Raw genomic sequence first — 12,577 nt, forward strand, 5'->3', positions numbered from 1 at the left:
TCAGGATGCTAGACTATGATTCAATACAATGGAGGTTTTTTTTTAAAGGATAAAGAAGAAAAAATCCCAGAGAGTCTGAATTGATATTAGTCTCAAAGCTGAGCTGAAACTAAATTTTGGCTCCACAGAATTACATTCCTGTAATTGAATTTCTGTAATTCTGTTCTGAGGGGGTTAAGTGAAGGGGAGAATTGTATCCTTAGAACTGAGGGTAGAATTTGGCTCAGTCTTTAAATCCATTTGCAAATGTTTCTATTCAGCTGTTTCTTCCATTTTTCCTTACCTGGTTACTGGACATTTCTAAAATGGAGCTGACATTGTTGTCAAATATGAATAAAAAGGTTTCCCATATCTGGATAAATATGAGTAGAAATCAAAGTCATTTTTGTAGCTAACTCTTAATCACTGTTAACTCAATACGCACTTTGGGTAGAAATCTCACAGTAGGGAGCTAATTAAATCTATCATGAATCTCTAAGGCTTGGGGACAGTATATGAAGATTCAGTGACTATTTAAGATTAATTTTTATCTATATATAATTTCTGCCAGAATAAGCAGCCTGTTAATATATGCCTACAGGGAAAGATCTGGCTCTACTGTAATGGATCTTTGTGATTTGAAGATTTACTATCCTTCCCTACTATGTACACCCCTCCCCTGTGAAAGCAAAGCTGGGCAATGCTCATGTCCCCCGGGACAGTGTTCCACCCTGCTGCAAAATGGAACAGTAATAAAATCCACCCCCACGTTGTCTTATAATCCATTCACTCTGGCAAATAGCTTCATGACTGAGGATCAGCAAAAGGTGAGAGGCCCCTTGGTGGCTGCACAGTCTGGATGCTAAGTCTCAGGCTGAGAGCTATCTGCTTTCTGCACAGAGGGAAAGGCCCCCAGGTGCTCAGTTCTGCCTGCTGCCTTTAAACAGATTGGCTCCAGAATGGCTCAACTTCCCAACACATAGCCACCTCCCAGAATCTGATACTTCCCAGATAACCCAGAGCAGATGTAAGGGTACAGCACGTACTGAGACCAATCTGTAAGGAACTGGAAACAAATTCATCATTTAAGAACAAATAAAATGTGGTCTCCTAAACATTCACTAGCAAGCATATTACTCAGAATAGTTTGAAAGTTAAGTAAGTTGCTTAATATTATGCATGGCTTGTAGGCAGAAACCTAATCCATAAATAACACCATCTATCTTACCAGACCTCCTCTGGCTCCTATAATCAGAGGACTTATGTACAAATAGTTTTTCGACTAGCAATTGTAGACCCACATGTTTATAAATTATTTTGATTATGATAAGTCACCCATTTGTCTCAGTTTATATTCCTTGGAACAAAACTCTTAAAGGGGAAAGTAAGAGGCTTTTCATTTGTGCAACTGCAAATGTCTTAAAGTCTGCAGAGCAAGGGTAGGACCTGAGAGTCTCAATGATTCTATTTCCAAAAAGGGAGAAACTATGGCACACAGCGTGCCTAATGGAAATTCTCATTCCTTCCACAGCCTGTGGGCTCAATATTCAGTAGAGGAGCAAAGCAGAGGTATAAGAGACTCATTCTTCAATAACTACTGGGATGTTCACATTAATGAACCACCAATGCTAAACTTGATTCAAATGTATGGGGTTAAGTGATAATTAATGATGATCCTTAAGCTTTGTGTCTTGAATAGGATAAGTAAAATAGTATAAATTTGCATGGCCTCATATTAACTAGGTCAAAATTTGGTGAATTCTTTCTTTCTTAAGCATGTTATGTTCCTGAAGGTTAAACAATTGGTATGATAAGAAAAAATTCCTATCTGTTCTTCAGTTCAGACATTCTTTCGTATCTATGGTCGAACTTTCATGAAAAAAGAGGATATATGCTACTTCATTCACAGAAACTAGCACATTTCAGGAGTTGCAGGCATCCACAAAAGTTAGAAATATCATTATGCTTTGATTGTTGAGAAAGATTTCAATGAAGCAAATGGCTAAACCCAAACCTAACTATTGGGTGGGGCGTGAATGAGCTCTAAACTAGGGTTTGTCCCTAGCTCAGCCTCTCCCTTCTCCTCTAATTTTAATGTCTCCCCCTGAGTTCTGATTAGTGGAATTCAATTTTATATTTTAAAAATTCATTTTTCCTGTGGCTACTGAATACTGTTGCTCTCAGTACTGAAGTTTTAGTGATGATGGAAACTTCCCCATGGAAGAAATACACTGAAAAGACAAATTTTGAATTTCATAAAAGCCTTTTTAACAAAATACATTCCTCATAGATATGGAGTTACCTAGGTAACGGCACATTTACATCTGCTAGTCACAGTGTTCACTGCTTGCCGATCACATTTCTTTCTTATATTAAAGACATTAAAACTTTGTGCTGTGGCTGAAGGTGTCTGAAATGATAATGTTTTTATAGAAGTTATCTGAATGAGGATTGCAATAACCCTTGACCTTATCAATGACCTGATGGACAGGGATGATTGATGTTTGTTCTCCATCAGCATGGGTCAGTTTTGATGAGGACTTGTCCATGGAAGCATTGTCTGTAAGAAATGATACAAGAAATTAGGCAAGAGGGGCTGGTGAAATGCCTAAGGGCCACCATACTGAACACTGTATTTTACACATTAAAAAAATATAGAAAGGAAATAAAACTCTGGTTCTCAGGTTAGGTAATAGGCGGCACTGTAAATTCACATTTTTCCCCTTCAAAGTGCATTCCTATGGATAGGTCAATGTCAATTTGCCTTCTAGTAATATGTGTTAGAGTTTGTTTTAAGAAATGTTCCTGTAGTGGTATTTTTCAAAGATCTGGTGACTAATCAGAAAATTGCTGCAAAGAAAAAAATGTGGCAAGGCTCAAAAGAAAAAGTGACAGATTATATAACAAATGGATAAAAAGATGCTGAAATATTTATGGAAGAAATGACATGATGTCTAAGATATGTTTCAAAATAATACTGAGAGGGAAGGCGGGTAGGTGAAGGGGACTCATTATACTATCCTCTCTACATTATATATATGAAATTTCTCATAAAAAATTAATTCTCACACGCAGATGTGTATATTGATTTTTAGAGAGAGAGGAAGGTAAAAAGAGAGAAAGAGAGGGAGAAAGACATTGATGTGAGAGAGAACACCAATTGGTTGCTTTCCATACATGCCACACAAGGGTTGAACCCATAACCTGGGTATCTTCCCTGACCAGAGTCAAACCAATAACCTTTCAGTATACATGGTGACACTCCAACCAACTGAGCCACATCAGCCAGGGCAAAATTTTTTATAAAGTATAATTTAAAGGAACTTTGAGAATAAAAGTCAATGAAAATAAACATAAAAAGGATAGTTTGAACACATTTTCCAATGGTTGCCTTGTAAAGTGATTAGAATATAAAAAAATGTTTTATTAATTATTTTTAAGTTAAAGAAATTAAAATTGTTTATCAGAAACATTTAAAGTATATGTTTTTATTAATTGTGCTAATCTCAGAATTATGTTATTGCTGACAACAATATGAGAACAATGGATAGAAAGGACTGCTAAATACATTTTTGTTCTAAATCTCCCAATACCATATATTTAAATATTAAGTCCTAGACACAAAAGCTTCTAAAATTGGCTCAGTGTTCTGAAACTCAATTAAGCCCTATTATCTACAAATACATATGGCTGTCTTCATGTGCGTAACTTATGAATACCTTGTATATATCTTCCTTGCTCCTTTTCCCGACACACTTTGGAGAAAAATTCTACCCTAAAATTAACCAGAGATTTCACACTGAGGAAGGAGCAAATATGACCGTCTACATTATAATATACTAGTTCCCTACAGTTGTAGTTTTCTAGTCACTGTGGAAGAGGCAAAAGCTCTATCATGAAAAATCACTTCTAGAAATCATGGCTTCAAAATTGGAATGCTAATGTCCTGCCATTTTTTTGTTTTGTTTGTTTTGAGTAAGTTAGACCCAGTATGTGAGAAAATATTACAAATCCTTCAGTAATTGGTAAAATCCATCAGAGTTATATCTATTGTCTTTGGAAATAATTCAAATTGTTCAACTGCTTAGTGTTGGAACAAAAGCTATGTATATTAAAAAAAAGAAGGCTAAAATTGGAAATGGTGTGTTCATCCCACACTCAAGGGAGCAAAATGGATGGTTTATGGGAAGAACGGGCAGATGGAAGCATGGCAGAATGATTATGCCCCAGGATTGGTGAGAAAAAGGCTGAGGGCATTCATTGTATAAAGGCCCTCCCACTTTTAGCTCTGGGCAAGCTGATTGGTTCTGTGCTTTCCTTCAGTTCATACATTCACTAGCCATTGGTTTTCTGTTGGGGATTTTTCTATTGAATTAAATTTCAATAATGAATAATTTTTTGCCTGATGTTTTACAACAAAACTTCAAGGGTATATTCAGTCTGCTTTTTTGGTAACTTCTAGGGTCATGTAGCTTTTAGAGATTTTAACCAGCTCCATTCCCAATATGTGACCCAATTTTCTGGATTTTCATATTCTAATAAAAGAAATTCTGAACAAGGTCTGTATATCAAAACAGAGTTGGGCAAAAGTAAGTTTACAGTTGTGAATACACAAAACACAATTTATTTTTGGTATTATTTATTAATCATTGTGTTATTTACCATTTGAACACCTATAAACCTTCTTCTGTCCCACCCTGTAGATGCAGTTATCAGTCCTCTGGTTAGATTATTACATATGGGCAGTATGTATTTTGATTATAGTTGAAAACCAGGGGCTAGGAAAATGAACTACTGTTTGACCTGTGCTGAAGTTTTAAGCAGATAAGATCCTCAAAAAGCAGGGTAAGAATTGACAACTTCTATTTTATGTCTTCTATGAATGTACCATGACAACTCCAGTAATTCATCAGATCAATGAAAAAGTAAAGAATTTCACTTTACACCTTTCTAACACAAACCTCTCAAGCACTGCTTTTATTTTGTTGTTATTGTACTTGATATGAAATTTACTAACTCCAGAGCATGGTACATTTCCTAGAAGGAGCGGCTTGCAGACACCCCCATGCAGACAAGAGCCAGCACAGCAAACAACCACTTGAAATTTCAGAAATTCCAGCTCAGGGCAGGAATGTCATTGTGCTAGCTGAGAAGTATTGTAAAGAACAAGCAATTTTGCTGGTGCAGCAAGAGTCTTAGTTTAATTCATGCAAATATTCTCTTATTACCTTGCAAAAAAATCATGCATTCAAAAAAATAATAAAGGTTTACCTGAATGATCCACTTTTGTTGAAGGAATGCTCTTAGAAGACATTATCTACACCATAAACATATGAATTTCTAGATCAATTCCAAGAAATAAACCAACTAGATATCCATGATGATATGCAGTGACTCCTTGCATACTCCAAGTGACCCAAGTACACCAGCAGTCCCACTGAGAACTGGCTAGGTAGCAGAAGGCCATTTGTACATCAGTTGATGGGAGACCAGAATGTGTTATATCATAGAAGTATGTTATATAGCTGACAATATCCTTATGCCAGTTGACAAGAACCCATTTAATGCCAAGAGTTTTATTATGGCAAGCAGAAAAATATTAATACATTCTTTAAAAAAAAAACACATACACAATGTTTTGAAACAGTAAAGTTTTTCTTAGGTATCTATCTTCATATCTGCATTTCCTTTCATCTTTTAGTGAGTTTTCCCATGATCCTTAATATTTTCAAGTATTTCGTTAATGCTTCCAAAATGCCCTCTGTTCCAAATTATCTACCTTGTTATCTTCTCTCTCATTTTTATAGTGGCATTTCTTGAGGCCAGCAATTCTCAGCTGTGTTAGGGGTAAGATAATCATTTCTAATTCCTAGTCTTTCATAACTGGCTTATCACGTATAAATTATTTGCATTTTTGAGGGGGATGCAAAATGAGTATCTAATTTTGAGGTTGAATATCTTAAGTGAAACATTCATTCATTATAAATAAAAGATAATTTGTACCAGAAAACTACCAATTAGGTAGAATAATCTATTTTAGACTATCTCAGATAATCCCTATTTCTTACACAGCAAGGGAGCACAGACCTCTTATTTTTAGGCAAAGCTATTTGTGTACAGAACTCAAAGCTTGCACCTTATTCTGAAAGGGAGTTTATAGTTTTTATTAAACATCCTTACTTCAAGAATCACCTAAACTGTTCCAAGTTCTCAGGTCTTTAATTAATTTTGGAATTAACAAACTCTCTATACACTCAAACATGTTTCTACAGTGCTATCTTGAATCCCAGGCAGCGGCTATTCCACTGGTGAGGCACTGACAGAGGCGCAAGCAGGGGCAGGTGGAAGGATTCAAATGTACATAAGGATCATTTGAAATTCAAGGGTTTGCAATGTGAACATTTACACATCACACAGCACACTCCCTATTTGCAAACAGCCGAAGATGAATCTTCTCTGTGCCATTCACCTCTGTTCAATAGCTAAACAAATTCAAAATTAAGGTTATTTGCATTATCCTTTTGGGCACATCTTTAATTAGGAAAGTGATGGGTGCTAAATATTGATTGAGGTTTAATTAGTATGTAAAAGTAGCAATTTTGCTATTTTCCTTTGAAATTATTAAAAGATTACACCTTATCCCACTGGTCACTGGCTATCAATATTGCAAAATCATCTTTATTTCCATGTTGTCTTCAGGATTGTTCATTTCATGCTTAGTGTTAGAATGTGTGATCATTGCAAATATTATGAATATACAGATTAACAAAGATACAATATTTCTCACCATCTTGTATTCCTTCCCAAATATGATGTTCTCTATTCTCTCACAATTTTTTTTGTTTAATCAGTGATTCAAACAGTAATTGCCAATCACATTTTCAATGTTTAAAGTTTTAAATCCTAAAGGTAACATATATCCTGGATGGTGTTTCTTTCTGTTCCCATGCAAGCTTGCCAAGTAACTTTAATACTATGTTGAAATAATCTCAACTCAATTTTTATATACTATTTTAAAATAAAACAAGTAACTGTTAAACAAGATAACTATAATTTTTTAAAAGAAAGCTAAGTTTGCATTGGAGGCAATCACAATAATATTCAGAGCCAATAACAGTGGTTCTCAACCTTCCTAATGCTGCGACCCTTTAATACAGCTCCTCATGTTGTGGTGACCCCCAATTTCATTGTTACAAATTGAACATAATTAAAGCATAGTGATTAATCACAAAAACAATATGTAATTACATATGTGTTTGCGGATGGTCTTAGGCAACCCCTGTGAAAGGGTCCTTCGACCCAAAGGGGTCACGACCCACAGGTTGAGAACTGCTGGCCAATAACATTATGGCTATATAGATTCAATTTAGGTTATAAAATCTAAAAAAAAAATAAAAAGACAAACATGTACAAAGGTGCTGAATAAGGTCTTCAAGTAAATTTTTGTCTACGTTGCCAATGTTGTCAGTAAAAACGTGACGAGCACTGAATCAGAGAGCACCTTTGCATGGCCAGGACTCACCTGTGTGACTATTCCTTGTGAAGTAGGTGGTAGAGCTGGATTTCGATTTGGATGTAAGATAGGTGGAGTTGGAACCAATGGAGCTTGAGGACAACGATTTCCCTAGATTATCAGAACTTTTCTTGATGGTATTGGTAGCTGTCTTACTCCAGTCTGAAAGAAATGACATCTCTCCATGAATCTGCTGTAGAAGGAATATGGCCTGAAGACTCATCACTACACTATTTAAGTAACACTTAGAGCATTAGATGCAAACAACATTAAACTAAAGAAGTAGATAAGTTTCTTACTTTGACCCTGTGTAAAATATTGTTTGAAATCCTACTTTAATATCCTAAGGGTGAGAAGTAACCACTGATGGTAATTAAAAAAAGGTAATTCTTTGTATTAGGTATTTCATTTTACAGTATTAAAAAAATTCTCTTGGCCTAATCATGTAAAATTAGAACCTCAAAAATGTGGACAGGTGACAATGGCATAGTGGAACTTCTGGACATTTGACTTATTAAATTAGACATGATGCCTTGAGCAGCCCACTTAACCAGTGTGGATTTCATGATTCTCCTTTGCCAAATAGAAGGGTCATGCCCAGAGGCCTCAGATCTCTTGAATTCCTAATATACTAAGACTCCAACCAAGCACCGTCACATACCCCACCTTTACAACTTGCTACCACTGGGACTGGGTTTCTCTGGCAATGGAAGACCCAATAACAAACATTTCCCACTATTGCTCTTAGATGTAAAAACCAGTTATCAGCTTGCCCCTTACCTGAGTTGTCTGCTAACCGAAATCTACCACAGCAGAGATGCCGCCTCCACTGTTTCTGAACGTTCTCCTTCATAGCACAGTGGAAAATAAATATAAATAAGCCTGCGACACAAGAAAATATAAACATTTAAGCCAATGGACACATTTTAAAGATAAAGCTTATGAAACACATAGATTCATTCTAATTTAAACTTTTTATACATAAACTTTTTATACATCTGAGTTGCTAAGAGGAAAAGATACCGAGGGATCTTGAAGTATGTGGTAGATGTTGTAAACCTTTAGTAAAGAACACAGAGGCTCAGATAAAACCGGAACTGTTACTTGTATCTGATTTTGTCTTTGCCTGTTCTGTTCAGCATTCCTTATAACCTAAAGTTTAAAGCAATATTCAGTTTATGAGATATTAATAAGTCCCTTACATTTGTTGTAAGATTGTATGAAAATATTTCACAAAATTTAGAAAAGAATGTGAAAAAACAGAAAACATCCTCTCACCACCTATTTCCATTTGTGTATTCTAAGCTATTTTATGTATGCATATTATTGTAAGTTTGGGCCATAGAAAAATGGTATTTTTGCAGGTCAAAATGGCCACAAATCAGTAAATTCATGTGGCTTCACCTGCTTTAGTTTCTCAACATTTTAATGCAGAAATATTTCTGTATTGTGAAACAGTCCTCTTATTTATGGTCACTCCTTGTACCTATCAAAAGCTAACTGCATCATTTGTGCTTTGGAAGCGAATACCTTTTAACTTTTCAAGGAACTTGCTTCTGCATTTTAACCTCTCTTTACTGTTTCACCAATTTCTTCCTCTATGCTTGGTTATTCCCATTACTGACAAGCATATTCTAGTAACCCTCTTTTAAAAACAAACAGTAATTTCTCCTTTAACCCCCAGCTTCAACTTCTCCATTCCCTTTCCCAATACAATATCTTGAAATGGTTAACTTCTGCTGTTTCTCATTTCTTCTCTTCTTAACCCACATCCACTATGCCACTCCAACTGCTCTTGGGGAGGTCACACCCTAACTAAATGACTGCTTTCTCCAAGCCTCCCACACCTACAGCCCCCAATTCCCTCGGGGGTTTGCTAACACAGAAAATCCCTTTAATAACTAAACATGCTTTGTAGTGTGAATCACCAAAATAAATAATTTGAATTGGTTAACAGATCCTTTTAAGTTTTTAAGAGGTGGTGGCAGTTTCAGAGTAAAGAGAGCAGCAGCATGGGGCCTGTGGTAGGGTCGCAACAGGTCACAGATGAAGGAGGCTGTGTGGCAGGGAAGAGGGGGCCCTCTCCATCTCAGGTGCACCCTGTGTTTGTTGGCTGGGGCAGAATTTGTTCCTGAAAGTATTTTTGTCACACAGCTGAAAATACAGGTAAGCATGTGTTCTTAAACATTGTTTAACAAAATCACGTATTAGAGCTGAAAAAAGATTATAAACTCCAGTTGAGGGCATTCTTTCCTAGGCATTAATCCAGGAATTGCTCAATGTAGGGCCCTGCTTTGAGCAAATGATTTCTTTCAGTTGAGGGAAGAAGGTGAAATTTGCTAGAAGTTGCTTCCTTTAATACTCAGTAGTTTTTATAAATGTTGTACATTCTGGAGGAAATCTGTTCTCAGACTTGTTCTTTTGGCCTTACGGGGATACTAAAAAGTGACTTACTTGAGGATCTCATGTGGACTATATTCACAGCGGAGGAGGTTAAATGTAAGATAAAATGAACTTCATGAAACCACCCTTTAGATTGTGTACTGCTGTCTTAAATCATAATGAATTATATAGCATTAGATGACATTCCTATTTTTAAGCAACCACATTTGCCTGGAAATACATTGGCATCCAAGAACTTAAAGAGACACTGGTACATAAATTAGATTTAAATCTGATACATCACCTCTAAAATTATGTGATAGAAGAAAAGTCACTTAAATTCATCTCCATCTCCCACTCTGAATTGTGATGCAGTGCGACACAATTAGATAACAGGCATAAGAAATTAGAATTCTTAGGAATGAATATATTCTTAAATTCCAAGGTAGTATGAAAATTCTTTTGTCATGAGACACATTTCCATTTTAAATCAGAATAGAATTCTCATAATATGTTGTTTGACCATTTGTGATAACCAGCCCCTTTCACCTGAATTTAGGTTAGTCTGGCAATAAATACAGCCAAATTCTTTCAGGACAAAACATCCTTGTAGAGCTCCACTGTGGGAAATGTGGTAGGTATTCATCCGGAAGAGTACATGTACGCAAATTCTAACTCTTCAGGAAGGAAAAGTAGAAAATATAGTCAGTGAGCCAAGGCCCTTGGAGGCCAAAGTGAGAAAACAAATGATTATCCCTCTTCAATTTTGAGGGTTTTCCTCTCCCCTACTTACAGATATGGGTGCAGAAGCAGAACTAAAATCATTAAGAGTTGTATGTTGACATCCAAGGGACTATGTCTGATTTCTCACTCTCATCTCTGCTCCCTTTCTGTCAAATATTTTCCCTTTGAGAATCTTCATATCAACCAGATGGCACCTCAGAGGCTCTTTATAACACCTGGAAAAATGTGCTGGTCTAGCCTTCTTAGCTGTGACTGGGGACCAGAATAATCAGCCTTTGCTCTTCATCGTGTGTCTTACAGCTATCTAACTGATCAGGCAGAGGGAACATTGCCCATAAAAGTTTGGAAGTTAAAATGGCTCAAAGATTGAATTCAGAGTTAAAGTCCTTATTTCATCTTGACAGGCTAGCACTAGTTTCACAAAACTTTTATATCTCACAAAACAGAGTTCATAATGGTCCTTTATTGGTGAATGGTAGCCTGAAAAACCACCAGTCTGATGACTCTAAGTCAAAGTTCCTTAGAAATAGTTTCTTAAGCTTAGTAACTGCCTGGATTCTTTATTTTACCTATAGGAACCCAGACTTCCTGCTAGAACAAGAAGAAAAACAAAAACTTACACCTACTTTAAATACCTTTTTCAAAAGAATAGTTATTGATTTTTTGGAGAGAGGAAGGGAGAAGAGAGAAACTTCAATGTGAAAGCACAACCTTGATGGGCTGTCTCCTGCACGCCCCCTACTGGGGATAGAGCCCACAATCCAGTGTGCCTTGATCTGAATCAAACCAGCGATCTCTTGGTGAGGGTGAACGGGATGACACCCAACCAACTGAGCAACACTTGCCAGGTTTAAACCTACTTTAATTGAACAGATTCCTCACCAGTCCTTACCTGCTTATCCCACCCTCACCCCTGCCTTCTCTTCCTTTACCTCCATCTTCCATTAGTCAGTCAGAAGTATCTGCTCACTTAAAAAAAAAATTAGAGCAATATGTGAATTCAAGATGTCTTAATTCTTAGTAAATTTTATAATTTCCTCATAAAATAAATGATATTTTCAATTGTGATGGAGGAAGGGTGTTCAAAGTATGTGAGAAGGTGGGCCTGCCTGTTAATCCTGCCTGGGGAGGGAACGTGAGGAACCCACTTCCACAAAGCCTCTGAGAGAAGCAGGCCACAGGCCAAGGCTGGGTCCGCAAATCTGGCAACTGGACACCCGAGAGTGCCCTAAACTTGGAGTCACAAACATTCTGAAAAACCTCAAGTAGTGGATTTGCTTTTTATACTTCCTCCTTTCACCTACCTTAAGACACATTCCAGGATCATATTTGGAGAGAGAAAAAGCCTACTTTTTCTGTAAGTAATGGCGTTATATTCACTGTAGATTGTATGGGCTTGTTTCACCTTTGTCTTTATAAGAGCTACTAGTATTTATTTAGGAAAAAAAGAGCATCTTAGCCTCAATATTTCGGCTGGGAATCTGGCTCCCACCCAGAACTCACTCCCTTTGGTTGATTCTGGCAAAGACATGTGGCTTTCTGGGGCAGATGTAAGATGAGTGGCCAACGGGATGTTCTCAGATCTTTAGCCTAACTATAGAAAGTTTTAAAAAACTGTTTCCCTTAGATATTAAAATGAATGCTACACAGCAAAATTTGGGGCCACACAGATTGTCATTCTTTTGCTGCTCTAAAAGGTCACTTTCAAGAAATCTGGTGAAGAATAACAAAACAAAACCTAGAATCCTCATCTCCTAATGAGTTCTTGACCAACTAAAGGCCATTGACACTTCCAGCAAGATTGCCATCAATAACTTCTGACAAATGGCCTAAACTGACTTCTTTTTACCCTGGATAAGAAAGAACCAGAAACACAATGAAGGGGAAGACTGCAGATATAGGTAATGTCAGGGATGTGGGATAGAATCAGAATGGGTAATAATGATGAGTGATAAGTGG

The 12,577-nt window shown here is 36.7% G+C and overlaps 1 protein-coding gene across 1 annotated transcript in view; it reads right to left on the reverse strand.

Moving 5' to 3' along the window:
- Positions 1–2,133: 2,133 nt before the first annotated feature.
- The window catches only part of ADGRG6 (adhesion G protein-coupled receptor G6), a gene marked incomplete at its 5' end in the record, with an annotated part of 124,668 nt that continues 114,224 nt past the window's right edge, over positions 2,134–12,577 (reverse strand). Inside the window, 3 exons of the mRNA XM_081094812.1 lie at positions 2,134–2,539; positions 7,502–7,654; positions 8,273–8,374. Of these exons, the coding sequence (XP_080950938.1) occupies positions 2,361–2,539; positions 7,502–7,654; positions 8,273–8,374 (434 nt within the window). The 3' untranslated portion in view covers positions 2,134–2,360. The remainder of the gene's footprint in view (positions 2,540–7,501; positions 7,655–8,272; positions 8,375–12,577) is intronic.

This window comes from Myotis nattereri (assembly GCF_964212035.1).
Source record: "Myotis nattereri genome assembly, chromosome: 6".
Taxonomy (NCBI): Eukaryota; Metazoa; Chordata; class Mammalia; order Chiroptera; family Vespertilionidae; genus Myotis; species Myotis nattereri.